Source organism: Lactuca serriola, chromosome 9 (assembly GCF_051521515.1).
Source record: "Lactuca serriola cultivar US96UC23 chromosome 9, Lser_US96UC23_V15, whole genome shotgun sequence".
In the NCBI taxonomy this organism is placed as follows: domain Eukaryota; kingdom Viridiplantae; phylum Streptophyta; class Magnoliopsida; order Asterales; family Asteraceae; genus Lactuca; species Lactuca serriola.
The window spans coordinates 171,083,068-171,105,404 of NC_136416.1; the positions used below are offsets into that span (position 1 = coordinate 171,083,068).

General features: G+C 33.7%; 1 protein-coding gene across 1 annotated transcript; it reads left to right on the forward strand.

Annotated features, from left to right (window-relative positions):
* Positions 1–5,151: 5,151 nt before the first annotated feature.
* LOC145073488 (beta-glucosidase 18-like) lies at positions 5,152–21,807 on the forward strand. Its single transcript, XM_079020036.1, has 11 exons — positions 5,152–5,407; positions 5,485–5,551; positions 5,642–5,700; positions 5,798–5,948; positions 7,003–7,090; positions 7,177–7,429; positions 20,290–20,405; positions 20,653–20,905; positions 20,991–21,093; positions 21,173–21,281; positions 21,406–21,807. Exons 1-11 carry the CDS (start codon positions 5,219–5,221, stop codon positions 21,602–21,604), a joined length of 1,587 nt encoding a protein of 528 aa, XP_078876162.1. The 5' UTR covers positions 5,152–5,218; the 3' UTR covers positions 21,605–21,807.
* Positions 21,808–22,337: the final 530 nt, after the last annotated feature.

Here is a 22,337-nt window from a genome sequence, read left to right on the forward strand (position 1 = left end):
ATTTTTGTATGTTTTAATATTTTGTGAATTAGTTTTCTATATTTTTAATTACTTTGTATTTATTTTAATAAAAAAAATTAATGGGTTAGGAGGTATGACTTTTTCAGGTTTTGTTAGATATTAGGGGTGGAAGAGAGATCTGATAGAAAAACTGATATGATAATGATATGACAAGTAGGTCGGGAGGGGTGGAAAAAATGTCGACTATAATATGGTTTAGATTGATTTGGTATCATTTAATTTTTTCTATTTAAATTACTTTTAATTTGCTAAACAAGAAAAGATTAATTGGCCATTGAAGGAAATGAAAATTCAAATATTTTCATGGTATTTTGAATAAAAAGCGACCACTTACTATAAGGGGTGTTCTCGTTGATGGTAATTGGGTGGATAGTCTGGTTCAAGTTAAAAGGAATTTTGGAGTGCACTTCGTAGAGATGTTTGATAAGCCTCCCCTCTCAGACTCACCTTGTTGGTGATTTTTTTCATGTTATTTCCTGGTAAATCTCTAGAGATTGAGAGTATTGAGAGTGAGGTTACAAGAGATGAAATCATGAAGACATATTAGGATTGTGTGGTAGATAAATCTTTGGGACATAATGAATTCACTTTTTAATTCATTAGGAAATTATGGTATTTCATAGAAGTAGATGTTTTGAAAGTTGTTTTGGAGATTTTTAAGTCCACCAAGTTCCGAAAAGGTTGTAACTCTTATTTAATTTCTCTTATTTCTAAGTTTCATGATGCCAAATGTGTGAATGATTTCTGTCTTATCATCCTTATATGATGTCAATACAAAATCACTCGCAAAAATTTAGCTAACCATTTTGTTGATAAGTTAGTGAGGGCTGAACAGTTGGCCTTTATTAAAGGTAGACAGATTTTGGATGACCCTATAACCATGAATAATGTGGCCTCTTGGTGCTAGTGACGGAGGGCTTAAGGTTATTGGGTGTTGGCAACATGTTATCATACCTAAAGTATCCATCTCATCATCCTAATTATACTTTTGGTGTTATAACACCCATTGTGGAAATAAGCAACACCAAATAACATGTGAGAACACCTACCATTTTCTATTTATTATTTTTTTGATGTTTTTATTTTCTATTTTTCTAATTTTGTTTATTTTTTTTGATGTTTTTAATTTCTATTTTCTAATTTGTTTTATTTTTTTAATTTATTTCATAATATTTTAAAAAAACACATAAATTAATAAAACATAATTAAATTAAATACTTAACTAACATACCATTTTAAAAATAAAAACGACATTACAAAGGAAAAAATACATTGACCGAAAATATACGATTGTCCTAATAACTTTAAAAATATAAAACCGATATACTATTCTTTTGCCTAAATATTTACACTTGATCTTCGTCGTCATTTTTCGGAGCACTTTCGCCCGTCTCTGTGGCATATTCTCCTCGCTAGTTTGAAGAATTGTCAAATCCTTCGCAATAAGATCTTCCTCGGCTTCACGACAAAGGAACTCCAGATGCTCACGTTGCAACTCATATCTTTTACACGTGATTTCGTTGTGGTCATCAAATTTTTGTTTCATTTCCGTTTGCTCTCGAAGTCTACTTTCACTTTCTGCCCCATGTCGTTAAGCATGCCTTGCTTTGTCGCGACCTATCGGTTGTCGAGACGGGGAGATCTCTTTGATGTCGTTGAAGTCGTCTGATATCACATCCGTGTCCACATTGAGGTCGATGTTCGTGCATCCGAAACATCGACCGAACCCGAGCCGCGAGACTGCTTGTATTGTTGTTCCATAAATGTGTCCATTTTATTCCATTTTGGGTCTTCTTTGACAATCTCTCAAATCTTTTCATGCTCGAAAACTTGACCCGACTCGACATGATATTGTTCCCTCTATAAACGTCAAAATCGGTCGCATCACTTTGCTTATGCGAGGAAAGTTTATTGTGAATGGAATTAAACTTGGTGCACTTCTTGCTTAATTGAGTTCATTTGCTACTCAACATATCATGATTGCGATAATTTGCATCCTTCTTCAAAATGGTCTGAAATTTCCCGATCACAACTTCCCAAAAAGCGACATTTCCCATATCGTTTCCTTGAGTTGGATTTTTTGATGTCCCGCACCATGTCATTAACAACGCGTATTCTTCATCCGCAGTCCACCATGTTGGAGGTTCGTCTTCCGATTGCTCCACCACGACCGCTTTCCCTTTTCCTTCGTGCTCTCCCTTTGCTGGCCATTTTTTCGGTCCCCCCTCCCCCGCTTGTGTCTCGGGTACCGTTTCTTGCGTGGGTGGTGGTTGGGTGGTATTTTGTTGCATTGTAGCGAATGTGTTGAAAAGGTTTTGTGGAACGGCTGTAGGGAATTGTGGTGGAGGTAAGTGGGATTGAAAAAGTTGCATTGAGTGTTGAGGATGTTCGCGTACAACTCGTATTGTGCAAAACTGAGAGGCGGATATGTATTTGTGTTTGGAGGAGGAGTGTTGTGGTGTTGATCCATATGATTTTTTGTGTAAAAAATAAATTAAGAAATGGTATGTAAAAATTTGAAGTGAGAAATGGTGAGTAAAATTTGATGTAAAAGTATATATGTTGAGTGAAAATTGAAAAAAAAAAAGTTTTTTTTTTAAACATCTTGACCGTTCATCAACATTTTATTTTATGACCGTTCAAAAAAATCAACGGGTATTCTTCCGTTTCTTCCCGTTGCCACGATAACGTCCTGTAACGTAACACGTAATAACAACAACACCGGGCGGTGTTCATCGCGTTATAACGGTGTTATCCCGGTGCCACGTCGGAATAACGCGGAAACGTGTTGCCTGCTCCCACACGTCTAAGGGGCAGGGGGCATGCCCCCCCTGCTTTTAAGCTTAGTAACCTTAACTTATGAAACAAAATTTTCAAGAATTCGCTTCACCAATCGATCAATTAAAAGACTACACAAAACAAACTAATTTTTGTTCACAAAGTACTCGTCTCATCTAAAAAAGATTGTATTTAAAAAAAATTATATGTGTAATTTTAGCCTAAGAAATTTGTGGGGTAAAAAATGGAAAACGAATCCAATGGATTATTTCAATCCCTAGAATAGAGTAGTAGAAATTCCACAAATTCCAAGAATAAAGGAAGGTGTGTCATAAAATAATAGAAAGACAAAACTTCAAAAATGGTCCCTATGGTTTCCAAAAATATCAAGTTTAGTCCCTAAGTTCAAAAAACCTCACGGATCGTCCTTGTGGTTTCAAAACTTTTAACATTTGGTCCTTCCGGCTAACTCCGTTACCATTTAGCCGTTAAGTCATGGGCAATTTTGTCATTTTACTACACAGGGACCATTTATGAGGTTTTTAATTACTTTTTTAAAAAAAATAAATATATATATAATATTTAATATGCAAGGGGTCCCACCCCACCCCCCTCTCTCTCTCTCTCTCTCTCTCTCTCTCTCTCTCTCCCTCCTAAAAAAACATCCCAGTAACAAAAACCTTACACAAAATCTGGGTTTATTATTGAGTTAGCCCCTAAAAATTATTCCGGCCTCTCCATCTTCATCTTCATCGTCATCTAAAAACCAACCTAAGCAAAACATACATATTTCATCCTTTTCTAACAGGAACCATAACAACACATTCCATTCTGAAAGTCTGATACATACACCTGTTATGCAAATCAAGTTTGATGGCCAGATTAGAATTGGATACATCTTCCCTGGAGGGGGTTTTATAGTGGAGAATGGAGTAATTTCCATTTATGATTCAAATCGAGTTTAGGCATACATTTCAGATAAGAAATCGATTCAGATCCGGTTTAGATATAGGATCAGAAATCGCAACCAACTTCGGCTGTAATTCAGAAAACCCAATTACTGATTAGTCACATAGATTGCAGAATTTAATAAATCACAAGTGAATTCAAAGTTGTCACACAGTTTCTAATCCGCCTGTGAATAACAAAAACGCGAAATCTGCACGTTGATTGATGATCCGGAAGCTGAGAGTAGCTTTAGCGTTAAGCGCCTCGAATCATACGAGTACATCCGAGTGGAGGAGACGAATTCACTGGTGAAATCCATTTCTGTAACAGCTGGCGAGGAGATCCCGTTGAAGGGTCTACTATCGACGGTGAGCTTGAACGTGATTAGCCGGATGGTTTTGAGGAAAAGGTATTTGGACGAAGAATCGAACTTAGTGGTGAGTCCGGACGAGTTCAAGAAGATGCTGGACGAGTTGTTTCTGTTGAACGGTGTTTTTAACATCAGTGATTCAATACCGTGGATCGATTTCATGGATTTACAGGGTATGTGAAGAGGATGAAGGCTGTGAGTAAGAAATTCGATCAGTTTCCAGAGCATGTTCTCAACGAGCATAATGAACGGAGGAAGACCGCCGGAGAGAAATTCGAAGCGAAGGACATGGTTGATTTGTTGTTGCAACTTGCCGATGATCCAAATCTCGATGTTAAACTTGAGCGATATGGCGTCAAAGCTTTTACCCAGGTTACTCTTTTACTACCCTCTATTTCTAGTCAAAATTCATGATAGAATATTCAAATTCGCTTCCTTTTCAAGGTATAGATAAATGAGAAAAGCAAATCAATTTACTGGTTATAGGGTGGTGGCTTAGATTGGGATGGGTTTTGAAAAAATTTGATATGAGATGAAAATTGAAGAAGACGATGGGATGAGAGAGAGAGTGAGAGTGAGTGGGACCCCTTGCATATTAAATATTATATATTTATTTATTTAAAAAAAAAGTAATTAAAAACCTCATAAATGGTCCCTGTGTAGTGAAATGACAAAATTGCCCCTGACTTAACGGCTAAATGGTAACGGAGTTAGCCGGAAGGACCAAATGTTAAAAGTTTTGAAACCACAGGGACGATCCGTGAGGTTTTTTGAACTTAGGGACCAAACTTGATATTTTTGGAAACCACAGGGACCATTTTTGAAGTTTTGTCTAATAGAAATTATACAAAAAATAGAAAAGTCCAAATATAACTTCCACTACCACCCAAAATGATTATTTCAATGGGTATTTCTCTCTCTCTCTCTCTCTCTCCTCTCTCTCTCTCTATCTTTCTCTCTCTCTCTCTGTATATATATATATATATATATATATATATATATATATATATATATATATATATATATATATATATGTATAACATACAAAATGATTATAAATAAGAATTGAAGACTCATAACTCCTCATCCCCTAATTCCATAATGAAGCTACAACCGAAATCATCCACCATTTTTCTCTTCTGGTATCTTATCTCTATATGTGCTTTGGTTCTTGAAGCCTCCAACAATAATGATGGAGGATTCGAATTAGAAAAGAAAGAAGAGCATCATGTCAAAATATCAGATTTCCCAACAGGGTTTTTCTTTGGTGCAGCAACATCAGCTTACCAAGTTGATAATTTCCTCTTTCTCTTCCTTTTTTTACCATGATCATAGCTCTTTATAACTCAATGTATGAATGTCTTTAGGTTGAAGGAGCTTATCTTGAGGATGCCAAATCCTTAAGCAATTGGGATACCTTTTGTCATTCTGTAGGTTAATATCATTGATCCCTTGATTCCTATAGCTTATATGATGAACTACTTTTGTATTTCTATTGATGAATTCATTTCCCTTTTTATTAAGGTTGTGGAGAAAATGGAGAGAACGGTGATATTGCAGATTATCATTATCATCTTTTTTTGGTAAAACTCACCCTTCTTATCTACACAATGAGTTTTGGTATCAAAACCAATTTCTTGATTTCAAATATGATTTTTTACTTATGTTTCTTTGAAACAGAAAGATATTGAGATAATGCATTCCCTTGGCCTAAAAGCATACCGATTTTCGATATCATGGGCTAGAATTCTTCCAAGAGGAAAGTTCGGTGAAGTTAATCCCATGGGCATCATGTTCTATAACAAGATCATCGATAATCTAATTCTCAAAGGTGCTATTACTTAAATGTTAAAGAATTTAAAAACCATGTGGAGTTCAAGATTGTCTCTCTAAAAGAACCCTTATGAAGATAGGATAGATTCCAACATATATAGAAACATAGAAGAAAACGTTTAATTAATACCATGTAAGGTATATATGGAGTTCAAGAATGATTCTTCAAAATAACCCTCCAAAACACACACACACACACACACACACACATATATATACATACATACATATATATATATATATATATATATATATATATATATATATATATATATATATATATGTATATATATATATATATATATATATAGGGCTTAAGGATGTCATGTACCTAAGCTTATATATAGAACCCTCAAAACAATGTAGTTTTGATTCATTTATATTCAAACAAATCATGATATCTCTTTTACTATTCCTCCTAAATCACGTGACTTACTAAATCGATCAAATTTATGTTTTTTTTTATTGTGTCTAAGAACTTAAAACATTGAAAGTCATGACCATATAATCAAATTTACTAAATTCTAAATGAAAACTAGTAGAATAAAAAATAAAAGAAGAACATGTCATAACTCAATCAAACTTTTCAGAAAATCATTGAATATAGTTTTTCAATTGAAAGACAAAACGTTTGAGTTATATTCGTTAAAAAGGTATTGGTTTTTTATTTTCTCTATAAACTTCAATAATTATTTGCAATAAAAATATATATAATTTATCTTTTTCATTCCATAATTGAACTTAATTCAATGATATTCTATTAAAACAAAACTAAGAAAAAATGAAATTGGATTTGTTTTGTTTCAAACTAGGTCGTTTAAAAGGTTTTATACCTAAAGTTAGGTACATAACAACCACATATATTAAGAGATGAGACTTCTACACGTATTGAGACAAATAGAACCTTTTTGCGTTAATTTTATATACACTAACAAATAATTTATTTGATTTGGTCTCAAATCAAGATGTTCTATTAATTCTAATGTGCTGTTATTTTTTACTAAAACGATTGTTATATGTTTTGTTCATGAGTCTTCACTACAATACTATAGGAATCGAACCATTTGTGACGATTCACCATTTTGATTTTCCTCAAGAACTTGAAGATAAATATGGGTCTTGGCTAAACCATGAAATGCAGTAATCCTAAATTTATCATTTCGTCTTTGCATCAACTTTTTTGGTACTTTTGTAGTTTGCTCTGTCGTAACTTAATATGGTGGCAGGGAAGATTTTGTGCATTTGGCAGATATTTGTTTCAAATATTTTGGAGATAGAGTAAAGTATTGGACAACATTTAACGAACCAAACCTCTTTACTGACTTTGCTTATATGTGGGGTGCTTATCCACCGTCTCGTTGCTCGAAGCCTTTTGGCAACTGCCGTACTGGAAACTCTGACGTGGAGCCTCTTATTGTTATGCATAACATGGTGTTGGCTCATGGAAAAACAGCAAAGCTGTATTATAAAAAATACAAGGTAATCATTTAACATGAGTTTACTTTCAAATAATAAGATTGTTTCCCATTTACTTTGCAAAACTTGGATTGCTTGTATTTCATGTGTAAAATGGGGCCTTAGATCACCACCAAAACTTATGAATGTTTACAACGATGGTCCATTTAAATTTCCGACAACATTATTCCCTTTAACTTGTCTAAGGTATAAAATTATATCGTTTCTATATATTATTATCATTTTATATATTTTTATATTTTTTATATATAAACTTATATAAACATAACTACAGTTTGTGTATAGCTTTTAACAAGTTATATCAATAAAACATATCAACAAAATAAATACATATTCAATAATGCATCATTAATTATTTTTAAAAACAACGTCCACTTTTTCATTTGCTAATAATTTAATACCTTTGGATAATACATACTTTTTCTAATAATCAATGTTGATTGATAAGATGTTAAACATCTTTTGACAAATTCGCAAACATCTTTTGACAAATTAGCAAATAGAAAATGACTTTAATGAAATATTCAAATTTCTTGAATATGAACGAAGGTACTATTATCAGCTAATCATTTATTTTTACCGCAATACTCTTTATCATACTGACAGAAATGGCAAAATGAACATCCGTTCATTTTCAAACAAAACTTGTTTCCTTTACCTATGTTAATCATTATTTTAATATATACAAAACTATATTTTTTTTAAAATTTTTTTAATGAGCTATTTTTATCAAAATATGATTTTGAATATATCAAAATTTATAATTTTTTTATTCTTTGTAAATAGACATCCATTGACATAGTTTTAAGGAATTTTTTTTAATAGTTTTAGCTCTCATTATTCATAAGTAAATAAAAATACATCAAATTTTTATTACGGTATATTATTTATTCACTTATAAATAAAAAGTATGGTTAATTTTGTTTTAATAATTAGAATCATTCATATATGAATCTAACATGTAATAAATATTTTAAAGTTTACATTAACTCTCATCACATGTTATATTGACATATGTATTAGTTTTCCTCACAAGTTATATTCATATATTAATAACACATTTATCAGAATTCTTTTATAGCTCAAAAAATAGCTAGCTAGGAGCTAGTAAAAGATACAAAATTAAGGCAACATTGGATTATGCAATCACGCAGTCCAATTGACACTAGCCTTAGAGTTCCTAAATGAAAACCAACAAAAACAAAGCTCGACAATATTGTCAAAATGAACTCTTTCTTATACTTAGAACAGCAAAAAAGTAATCAAAATCCTATAAGACCAAATTCCCCACAACAACATCATACATACTGACTCCAAAATCTAACGACCCTGTCTTGTTACTAGAGTAACATCAATCCAAGCATGCAAAGTTGAAGGCTCCAAAATGGTAGGAATTGACAAATTTAACCACATCTCAATCCTTCTCCAAATTTGACGAGCTAAATCACATTGAAAGAATAACTACAACACATCTTTTGGACCGATCTAACAAACAGGACAAAGATTTGAATCCAATTCCACACCTCTACCCACCAAAATTGATCTAACAAGAATTATATGCCACAAAAAGATATTAAGCTTGATAGGAATATGATTGTTCCATCTCATAGCAACACCTCCCACTGGAAGTCTAGAAGAGTCAAACTCCTGGTTAACTTGACAGAAAAAATCCCACTTGGATCAAAATCCCTTATTCATTTATCTGGAACAGGCGTCAATAGAATTGGAGTCAAGAGGTCCATAAGGTTATCAAATTGCATAGTTTCCACTCCACCTCTAATACGACGATGCCACAAAAGAGTCCAACCCGCCAAACTCCAAAAATCACGTACAAGACTACCTTGCATTAAGGATAAATCATATAGCTTGTGAAATTGAGTCTTGAGAGACATACCACCACACCAAGTACCATCCCAAAACCTAGCAGTAGACCAATCACCAACCATAATTAACATCGAAGTTAAGTCAATAACATTCCTCTCATGCAATTGATTTATAGATCCCATAATTTTTGCCCCCCCCCCACCCCCCTCAAGAAGGTCGAGAACCCCCGAACAAAGCACCATTAACTCCATGTAAGCCCTTAATAACTTTTACCCATAAAGATTTTGCTTCATGAAGAAAACGCCACTTCCATTTATACAAAAAGGCAAGATTAAACACATCCAAGTTACAAATATCTAAACCAACTTTATCTCTAGAGTTTAAAACCACATCCTATTTCATCCAATGAATACGCCTTTGATCTTCTTCTGTACCCTAAAAAAATCGAGCTCTACAAGATTCCAACAAGTGACAAACAATAGTAGGTAATCCAAAAATCGACAAAAAGTAGATACCCAAACTGCCCCAGACCGATTTGGTGAGAGTTAATAGACAGTAATTTAACTTTCCAAGATAAAAGTCCCTTACAAAATCGATCTATGATGAAATCCTAACTTCTTAAATGAGTCATAGGACCATCTACCGAGATCCCAAGATAAGAAAGAGGAAAAGAGACCACAACACACCCAAAAATAGATACCGAAGAAATAACTTCTGATTGATACACTTCGACAACCAAAAGACTAGATTTAAAGAGATTAATATTTAAGCCAAACACCATATAAAAGCACCGGGGGATAGTAATAAGATTCCAAATATTTCTCTCATCCCAAGCACCAAAACTAAAGCATCATGTGCATAAAAAACGAGATAAAACAAGATTCGAATCATACCTCGAAATAGCCCTATAGCAACTGCATCTTCCATAGCAACATGGAGCCCTTCCTTATCAATAATAAACAAAAAAAGGGAATAGGACCCCCTGCCTCAGCCCTCCGAACAACTGAAATTCATCTATGGGGCTCCCATTCACAAGGATAGAAGATCTCGAGTTTTTAAATAACCCGCTAATCCACAAACACCACCTATCACTGAATCCTATAAACACCAATTTCTAATCCGAATAATCCCAACTAATAGAGTCGTAGACTTTCTCAAAATAAACTTTAAAATCAACAAACATATTTTTTTCCTTCTTAAACCACGAGATCAACTTACTCCCCATAAGAGGACCATCTAAAATTTGACGAACCTTAAGAAAAAACGACTGTTCCACACCAATAACATCAGCAAGAACCAAGGCAGGCCACTTTGCTAATAGTTTAGCAATAACTTTAAATTGCATCCCAATAAGGCTAATGGGATGAAAATCCTTCATCAATAACGGGTTATCAATCTTCAGGATGAGAGTAATAAATGAAGCATTACAACCCACTAGAATAATAGGTTTGTAAAAATATTCTTGCACAAAAGCAATCACATCATTACCTAAAATATCCCAAAAATGCTTAAGAAACTTAAAAGAAAATATGCCCGGACCAGGTGCTCGATCCCCACCACAATCCCAGACTGCCTCCTTAATCTCTTCAACTGAAAACGGTTTTTCTAAACACGCAACATCCTCAAATCTGAGAGTAAAAATCCGATTACTTTTAGTCGCCATCTGAATATTATTGAAAGGTTGGAACTTGGAAGAATAGAAATTAAAAACTTCTTTTCAACAGCCAACAATTCCGTTACCCAATCCCCATTAACAGAAACTCCACAAATAAATATATGATGCTTCTTTTTCAACATACCATGAAAAAACCTAGAGTTCTCATCTCCTTCGACCGACCATTTAACATTCGCTTTTTGAGCCAAATCAAAAATATCTAGTTTGTCCAAATTAGCAACCTCCCAAAAAAAACTATTTCCTTTCATTAGGTAAATAAACTGGAGAGACACCATCATCAATAGAACAATCAATATCTCTCAACCGAGAATCCATTTATAGCTTTTTCACATCACGAACTTCCTTAAACCGAGAATGTCAATCATGGATTCTATTCTTAATAAATTTTAGTTTATTTTTAAACAAAACAAACTAGCTCCATTTATGATTTTCAAAAAAAAAAAAATTCATTAGCGCATCCATGCATCATTTCTTGAAACCCATCCATAAGAAGCTATGAATTATAAAAACGAAGTAGGACTGTAATCTAGCTTATAATCATGAAGCAAGATAGGACAATGATCACACTACTTCCTATCTAACACTGCCACCACACCTATATCATCTATAAAATCATTGAAAACTCCTATAGAAATATGACAAAATATTGAACCAAATATCTAATCTTCACTTCTAATAGCATTAAACTCACCAAAAATAATATAATTACCCCATAGCAATGGATAAATTCAAAAATATAATTCCACAACTATTGTTTCCTCGTCTTGAGGCACATAAACATTCACCACATAACAATCCATATTAAATGGAACCCAGAAACATCCAACAATAATCTCATTATAGTGCAGACAACACTATTTTTAATAAAAACATTCAGGTCCCAAACAACTAATAAACCTATCGATCTCCCACAAGAACTAATAAAAGCAAAACCAAAGTTGAAATTCCCCCACATACTCCTAACTCTAAACAAATCCAACAGAGTTATCCTTGTTTCTTGAAGACCCAAAAAACGAAACTCCATGTTGAACACAAATGCACCTCACCCAACTTCTTTTAGAAAAAGTACGGATGCTACAAATATTCAAAGATAGGCAATTCATTGATCAACTTGAATTACGCCAATACTATCCAATATTTTACCAACCTTTTCCTTATTACCATCTATGCCAAAACCATGTAAACCCCCCATTTCAGCATATTGTTTCATAATATTAGCAATATCTTCCACAGTAGTTGGAACCCGTGACAAAGCCAAGAACCAAAATCGAGAAACAACTTTACCAGATGACACAAAAGACAGAACGTAGGACGAATCAAAGACAACAGATGAGAGCAGCTACATGATGACCGACGTTTGATCCCCGTCGAGAATAGGGGTTCAAAATCACGGAGTAACTAGGGTTATTCAAAAGTTCTAATGTTGAAAATGTACAAAATAAATTAAAAATTAAATTAGTAAATACATAATAGACATTCATAGTTAAAAGATAATAACTCAATAATTATAGAAACTAATATATTGTGATACATGATTGATTGGTATAAATTATGCTATTATTGAAACTGAAAAGACTATTGTAAACATATCCAACGATTTGGTGATCTGGCAGGGTCATGACCTCGAGAAATTAAATTGTCTCTTACATTTTATACCTACAAATATTCCTACCCACTAACTTTTTGACATGTGTCATCATTCCACAATTCAATTTAATTTTATTTGATATATTCGTAGTATATTCTTAATGAGACTGTTAAGTAAATATGAAATGGTGACATGTGTCATAATGTTAGTGGGTAGAAATATTTGTAAGCATAAAAGGTAGGAAACAATATAATTTCTCTTTTATCATTCCACCATTCAATTTAATTTTATTTGATATATTCCTAGTATATTCTTAATGAGACACTTAAATAAATATGGAATGATGACATGTGTCATAATGTTGTTAGTGGGTAGAAATATTTGTAGGTATAAAAGGTAAGAGACACTTTAATTTCTCTTTCTTAAAATGATATAAAAATAACGTTATTTTTTAAAGATAAAGAGGACGAACCCCCATTATTGCAAAAAAAAAAAGACCATATAACTTTAAGTTCATCTTTAGTGTTTGAAATATATCTGATCATTTGAAGTTTGAACTGTCGAATTCTTTATATGATCGTTAAACATTCTATTAATAATATGAAAGTAACTGACACTAAAATAGTCAAACTGTTGATCTTGAGTAAATTAAAGAGTATATCGATTCTGCAGTATAGTGTTTTTACTACTAGAAAACATGAAATAGAGCACACTATTGTTTTGGGGAATAGAATACGTGCGGTGCGGTGCGGTGCGGTACGGTGCGGTGCGGTACATTCTATGAGGGTTGTAATCTATTTGATGACATAATATAGTATTTGATCACATAATATAATATGGCTAAAGAACCGTATTCTATCTCTCACTTTTGATCACTCCATACCACATATATAATGCGACTAATTAGAACCGTACTCTATTCCACAATATATATATATATATATATATATATATATATATATATATATATATATATATATATATATATATATATATATATATATATATATATATATATATTCATAGTGTTGTAGAAGTCGGCCTAATTGGCCGATTAATCGCTAATCGGACCTCCACCAATGAGATTTATTGTTAATCGTTCGCTATAATTGGGCATGGTCAATGTAGGTCAAAGTCGGAATTAATCGGACTTAATGAGACTTAATCAGACCTAATCGGGTTAATCTGCAAGTCAAAGTCGGACCTAATCGCTGATTAATCGCTTATTTTGAAGGATTAAAGTTAGATTTATAAATTTTTGAATAATTTTCTTAATAATTAATGGTCCCCGAATAATCTCTCAATTAATCCATGCCTTGCCGATTAATCCCTAATCGTTAGTCCACTTGGTGTTAGAACCGATTAGCGGCCGCTTAGCGGTTTCTATATATATATATATATATATATATATATATATATATATATATATATATATATATATATATATATATATATATATATATATATATATATATATATATATATATATATATATATATATATATATATATATATATATATATATATATAACAAAATAGCTAAAGAAATGAAAATACACATAGTTAACACAGTAAAACTTGTTCCAAAAAAACACAGTAAAACCATACTAAAAATAAGAATAAACAATAAAGTAGATTGTATAATTTGTTCAGAATACAAAAAAACCTATTCTAACACCAAGTTAATTTGTTCAATTTGTTCAAAATAAGAAAACTTATTCTAACACCAAGTCAATAGTAGTATATTTGGAATGAGACCAACCATGCAACATATGGTTGTAATTATGTAGAACTTCAAACTCATTTCCACTTGTTGTCAAGATGGTTTCATTGCAGGTATGCTTGCATAAACTAGTATGGTTCAGGAGTTGTATACATGTGTTATTAGCATGATTATAATGTAATGACCACAGTACTAATCATAATTCACATACTTGGTCCAAAAAAGGATTATAGCTAAGTATGCGAAACATATGGTTTAGATAACCAATATAAGACGTATATTAACTCTTAAGCTAGCATCCTTTTAGTGGCACGAGATCTTGTTTTTGTCATGAAAATACAATCCATGTATTGGAAAATAGATTAGATTTTGTTAACAAAAAGAGCATATCGAAAAAGAAGAGATGTATAATAAACACGGCAATGATGCGGCAACACTAATCTAACAATTTAATTGATGGTTTAGCCCCTTCAGCAGCCAGTGAACAATTTAATTCCTCACCAACACAACCCTTACCTCCGTTAAATTCTGCACCAGCCGCCCAATACCCACCAGGAAACATTACATGTTTCATATTGCCCTTTCGCAGATCCCCTGAGCCTAGGGCTCTGATACCAAATGTTGGTTCAACCCCTTCTGCACTCTGTGAACAAATAATAAAAGAAGCAAACTTTGTTGTTGTACACGAGAAGAGAAGAAGAAAAACATATGAAAACTTTTGTTTTCAATCAAAAGCCTACAATGGACTCAACCGAAACAAATAATATGAACCTAAAACCTAGCTACTACCACTAGAAAATTGGACACTACATTGACCAAGTAAACCACGTTTTGTCTGGTGTGAGCTTGGTCATGCAAACATTAAATTAAAACAAACCATTGACTAACCTTTTACCCATACCCATAACCCAAAGTGACCCACCCATGTCAAGATTATCCAACATTAATTAAATGCAATATAGCAGCAACACCCTTACTCACTAGTGTTTCTAAGATAAAGAAATGAAAACTTATGATACTTTAATAGTAATTGTGTTAGAAAACAAGAATCCAACATCATATGGAGGACATGCAATGCAAATCAACTACTTTATAACTACTGTTTCTAATGTCCCCAAGATGTTTACCATGGAAAATAAGAACTGTAGGTGTTCTTGTTACCACATCAAGAAAATGTTTTTTTTAGTTGGTATTGTAAATGCACTCTATGGCTTACGATTATATATATGGATATTGCGTATAAGTTTTAGTTTAGAAGATTAGCTATTTTTTCATTATTAAATTTATTTTAGATATCAAAGACTACAATTTTCATAAGCCACGAGGAGTACTTAACTCCGGTCTAAATAGAACACTTCACATACATATAACTTTCATTTGAAATCAGATCAAATTAGTGTTTCCATTAATGATTTTTTATTTATTTTACATATTATGTTACTTTATGGGTTGAATCAATATTATTCGGTGATCAACAAAAAATTACTGGTCTAAACATGTGTTGATTTTCCTTGCACGATTTCTCATGTTTGGTGACTTTGCGTATGGTGGCTTTTAAAGTAGTCTGTCCCGTCGTGAAACCCCCAGACCTCAAGCCCACGAGAGGGGATACCCCTGTAATGTCCACACATGTGTATTTCCCTCAAACACATCAAAAAACCAAAATGTAAGCTAGTCTAAGAGTTGACTTTCCTTCTGTCGGGTCAGTCAAAAAATTCACAGGTGCCTCTTTCTTGGCGGAAACCCCAACACACTTAAATATGTCAAACAAAACATCCCTAAACATATCGTGCCTGTATTGGAACCCCAAGAGTTCTTTACAGTGAATTGCATGCTCTCCAAAAGAGTTCAAACATATGTTACGACACACTAGACATATCTCATCAGATGTGAATATTAGAATCATAAGTCGATATTTGAGGATAGTACGATACTCCATATGGTGGCCAAGCCCATTTATAGGGATAGCTATAAGAAAATCTTAAGCATGAGTTGCATGTAAGCACTGGAGAAGCGCTTTCTGTCGAGCCGTCATGTCGAGATGAACTTCCATATATTGGACAATTTCATGAAAAAGGGCACTCACCAATATATTTTGGGATTTAGGGGGGTGTCTTTAGTAGTAAAATTGCTAAGGTTAATATCTGGAACCTTGTTACGTAGAGAAGCCAAGGCACAATCATAATCAGAATCCATATCATATATGTCGCTATCCCGTAGGGTGTGGCCTTGCAATACATAAGATTGGGACCTTAAGGCAACAAAAGCAAATGAGGTAGCCTCTACTTCCGCATATAAATCCAAACCACCAAACCTAATGGGCAAGGTAGCAATTCGCCACTATATGTTGCCAATGAAACGGCCACCACAAACCACAATGTCCTCAATCGCCCCACACAGCCCATTGTCAAAGAATAATGTCGCCTCTTCCATGTGAACGGGTTGGTATGTCCTCATCCTAAAGAAAAACTTAGCAATACCCATACAAGACCGAATCAGAAGGAGCTCACTCTGTGGTTTAGACAATTGTGGAAGAAGGCACATCAAATTTACAACGTTTTCGACTCTCTTTATGGCTAAGATGATAATGAAACTAGGATCTCTACTAACAACTCCCCTAAAAAGTTTCACCCCCTAAGGCAGCCTCCTGACGCTAACCGGGAATAGCCCCTCACGTAGCTTCCTACTATCACACGAGGGTCAAAAGAGCTTGGTGTTCTTGATATTAGCCGAAGGCCCAATTTTGGGCCAATCACCTTAATGATGTCCAATGCTTTGGCCACCTCCTCGAAATCTCCAGTAAGTGTGTCATCATCAACGTAACATGCATGGAGAAGAAGCTTGCAATTGTCTCTAATATTATGCAAGAGTGGGTGCAACACAAGGGCAAAGAGAAGTGGTCCCAAGGGGTCTCCTTACAGAACCCCAGTAGTGGACCAAATATGTGTGTCGCTTAGATACAACCTTGCTGCTAGAACATATAGGAATTCTACCTACACGGATATAGAAGGACACCTTAATCTGACCTCATGAAGTAATGCGGATTTGTCGACAAGGTTAAAGGCATTGGAGAAGTCCATGGTAAGCATGGAAAAGGATGTCATCATTGCGCTCACTCAACACCCTATTGGTGCTAGCTAATATGGCCTCAACGCCACCCGACACCCCGGACCTTAACTGAAAATCATTGAGATACTTGGCCATTTCTTTACCAACACCTTTCATACCCAACTTAGAAACCAAACGTCTCTATATAGTGCCTAATAGAGGTGCACACAAAAACCGGATCCACGAAATGAAACCGATCCGATCCGAAAACCGGTTTTGGTCAAAACCGGTTTTGACCAAACCGGATCGGATTAAACCGATGACCGAATTCAAACCGGTTTGACTTTTCGGACTCAAAATTGGATTTACCCCCGGATCACAAACCGGATTCTATAAAAACCGGTTCTTAAACCGTCGAAAAATATGGTAAAAGCTTAAAAAATCTGGATCAAACCGGTTTCAAATCGAATTCGGATTGTTGACCAGATTCGGATCGGATTTTGACCGGATTCAGATTGGATTTTACCGGATCGGATTGTTGACCAGATCGGATCGGATCCTGGGTTTGTGCATCTCTAGTGCCTAATACAATAGGGCATATTTCTTTTCAGGTTTTAAGAGCGGCATGAGAGGAGCAGAGGCAACAAATTCTGCCAAACTCGAAAGGCATCTTTCCCTGGCTATAGATTAACCACAAATGTAATAGCACGCAGGAGGTTTTTAGCTATAGCTAAACCTTATCTACAAAGAGCATCCAAAATGTGTTGAGCTCTCAACCCATCTCTCCTACACGAGGTACCTTTAGGGAAGGATTTAATGCCCCAAGGACATGTGAACATCCACTATAAGGGGAGGTTCTGAAAATATAGTGCTCGGAATGGAAGGTGGTGGCTTGTATGGATGCTTATCCTCTAATGCCTTCGTGGTATCACCCCCAAATGGAGCAACCCATGAAGAACATAAAACTTTCACTGCTGCTGTAAAATGTCCATCGTCAACCTTATGAAGATATTGTCTGACATTTGTTTTACACAATGTTCTTTCCTCCTGAATGTACTCTTCTTTTTTGACTTGTTGCTCCAGTCTTGAATTGTCAATTATGTTTTTAACTAGCTTGATGATACCTTCTTCAGTCCCCCCAAGTAGCTAATGCACTTAGGATATTATGATGTTTCAAAGACTTCCTGTTGCTAGACCTACTTTCTTGCCTATTCTTGGGCCTGAACACCTGAAGAGTACACCTAGGAAGAATTAACAAAACAACCCACACTTCAACGGACCCGGGATGAGCAATAATCTTGGAAAGGGCTACTTTCAAATCCTGAGAGAAATCCATACGACAATTATGAGGGATGTTATTCATGGTGGTGATAGGTAGTTTAAAAAACACGATCAAGTAGTTGAGCATCCATCACCAGCCCATCATTGAGGTCGGCTTCCGGTCCATTCGGTGGTGGCTTTGGAATGCCAACAATATGCTCGCTCATGTCATCTATCTTGTCAATAAACTTAATCAGGCCACCTGGGTGGTGACACGAACGACTTAGGGCATGAAGACTCGTGCAATTCCCGTATATCCACTAACCGAACTCCTTCAAAGTTGCTGCCACAGAGATAAACAATCCATGGTCATAAGTAATAGCCTCCCGTAACACAACTTTGCATTCATCTGTAGGGAGGTGTAAGCTTTTGAGATGAGATATTATTTGAGAAATCCTTTTACTTCTAACAATACCATTTCGGTAACAATGAAACCCCAGAAAAGGACACGACCAAGTTCTGTTCTCAAAGGAATGAGAGGACACCATGAACACACAGATAAAGTTTACATTTTTTTCTCTCCTGTTGCCACTCGTTCTCTTTATCCCATCAATAGAAGAAAAAGGTCGATCCCCTCTTCTTGCTTTTCTTTCAAATCGTTCGAACGAACCAAATAACATCTCCATATTAATGGGCATTAGGAGTGAATTAGAAAACCGGAAGAGAGAATCGTAGACACCGAAAGAAATTGTTGGAGTTGGGGATTGTTGTTAATGGAAGTCATTGGTTTGTTAATCCCTGTTGTTCTTCACTTCACACACACCGATCAAAATAAGATAATCTTTAAATGTATGAAATAGATAATCTTCACTTCACACACACCGTTAATGTTGTTTCATCATAGTCCAGAAGAAACAACATTAACATCAAGTCCGAGCTAGGTATTTAGAAAGCATAAACTTTACTATCACATGAATAAAGAGATCAACCATATCATATTCAAGAGGTAACAGGGAAAAACAAAACATTAACATCAACCAAATGAAGAAATCAATCATCTCATCTTCAAGCCATGATAATCCATATCAAATGTAACCGGAAAAGGAAAAATATTAACTTAAAATGAATGAAGAAATCATCAATGTCACCTTAAAGATACAATAATCCATAGCCATATACAATTGTAATCCAAAGACAAATCGAAAGTACCAAATCAAAATCGAAATTGCATTACAGAACCCCAGCCGAAATCCAATCGAAATCGATATTAAACTAGGAATTATCGAATTGAAATGAAACTCACCGATAAATTTCATCACGGAGGTTTAAATTTGACAGATTCGTTAATTTCAGCGAGGATTATATCGATTGTGAAATCCAAATGTATTGATCGCGACGATAGTCGTTGATGGCGATGATGATGGTGGTGGTAGTGGAGTGTTTGAAATGTATTTTAGGAATGGGTCGGCGACATCAGTTTCCACAATCGATTCATTTAAAAAAAACGATCACTTCATTAAAATCAAGTAATTGTATATATTATTAATATTATCTCTATTCTTATACAGGGGTAATCTCGACCGTATATATTCCCTGTAGTTTATATCAATATTTCTTAATCTAATACAGAGTTTCAAAATAACTGTATTTTATTTTATGTTGTTTATTCTATTTCTATTTTCTAGTAGGGAATTTCCGTTTTATTATAATGTTCATCTATGATGTATCTTGCAATTGTTGTGCAGCTTGAACAAGGTGGATCAATCGGGATTGTTGTAAATTGTCTCATGTTCGTACCACTAACGAATAGCAAGCTTGATGTTGAAGCTGCCCAAAGGGCGTTTGCTTTCTCTATTGGCCGGTACTGGTCGTGTACATATATTTAATACTCTCCAAATAAAAATATAAACAAAAAAGTTATATATATATATATATATATATATATATATATATATATATATATATATATATATATATATATATATATATATATATATATATATATATATATATATATATATATATATATATATATATATATATATATATATATATATATATATATATATATATATATATATTTGATTCAACTTCTTACCATCAAGCAGGGTACTGGATCCGTTGATATATGGAGACTACCCTCAAGAAATGCATGAATATCTTGGAAATCAACTACCAAAATTCTCAATCCATGAAAAGTACATTTTGAAGAACAGTATCGATTTTATAGGCATCAACCATTACTCGTCTATATACACTAAAGATTGTACAAACTCTACTTGTTCTCCGACTGCAAATCGTGCAATCCAAGGGTTTTTAGATATTGTGGCAATGCGAGATGGTGTATTGATCGGCGAAAGTGTATGTAGGAAATGTGGATTTTTTATTTGGTTTTTGTTTTGTAATATTTGATAATAATTATTTTTTATCTTTCTTGTACAAATAGACCGGGATAGAAGGCTTTTATGTTGTTCCTAAAGGAATAGAGGAGATCGTTAATGAAATTAAGTTTCGGTACAAAAATAAACCCATGTTTATTACAGAAAATGGTAAGGGTGTGTTTTCATATATGTTGAATTAATTATGTATATGTTAATAGTCGTGCTAATAAATTTGTATTTTTTGAAGGTTATTCTTCACCCGATCTACACGAGAAACAAGTGAATGTTATTTTGAATGACACGAAACGAGTTAAATTCCACCAAGAATATCTTGAATTTTTAGCTAAATCCATAAGGTTGGTTCTAAAATCATTGGGTACTTTGGCTTTTTATATTTTTAAAGTAGCCCATTTTTCATCAAAATTCAAAGTGTATCGTATCATTATTTATTAAATGCGATGTTTGTTGTTTTAATGATAGAGAGGGAGCAGATGTACGCGGCTATTTTGTATGGTCGTTGATGGATAACTATGAATGGCTTAGCGGTTACAATGTGAAGTTTGGGTTATACTATGTGGACCGTGAAACACAAACCCGAATACCAAAACTTTCTGCAATATGGTATAAGAATTTCTTATTAAACAAAACTTATCCTATCAATATTAGAGCATATGCATAAATGATTTGATGCAAAAAGATTGTATGTTGGGTTCATATTGAAACTATCATAAGAATGTACTACTCGTTTATAATAAGTTAGCACTAAAATGGAACCAACATTACTAATTCTCTTGTATGGTAAGATTGTGTAATTCTCACCTATACCTTTCCCCCATTTTCTTATGGGATTTCGGTTTCGTTATTGTGATTGTTGTTGAATAAGTTGATAAGAAGATTTACATGAGTCAATTATGTTCATGTTATATTTATGCTTTTATGTCTTAAATGTTTAACAAGATTCTCACACTTAATTCTATTTGTTTGCCACAATAAAAAGAGGGACCATTGATTGTTGTTGCTAAGTTTGGTTTTATTTTTTAATCTATACTAGTTGTGAGACCCGTATGTTATACGGGTTGGATAAAACAAATAAAAAATTAAATATGAAGGTTTAAACAAAAATTTATTTAAATTTGAAATTTAAAATTTGAATTTAAAAGGAAACATATTAAATACTATATGAGTTGTAATATTATAATTTACTAGTTATTTTCAATTAAGGCAATTATTAATTAAGGTGTAAATATGATGTGTTAATTAAGAAAAATAAAAAATAAGAAAATGACAAATAAAAAAAACATTTATTTAAATATACCATAAAATGACAAGTATCAAAACTCATAAGAGATTGACATGTGGCAAAAAAACTTTCATTTATTAATGAGGATTTTACACCCTTTAAGGATTGACAA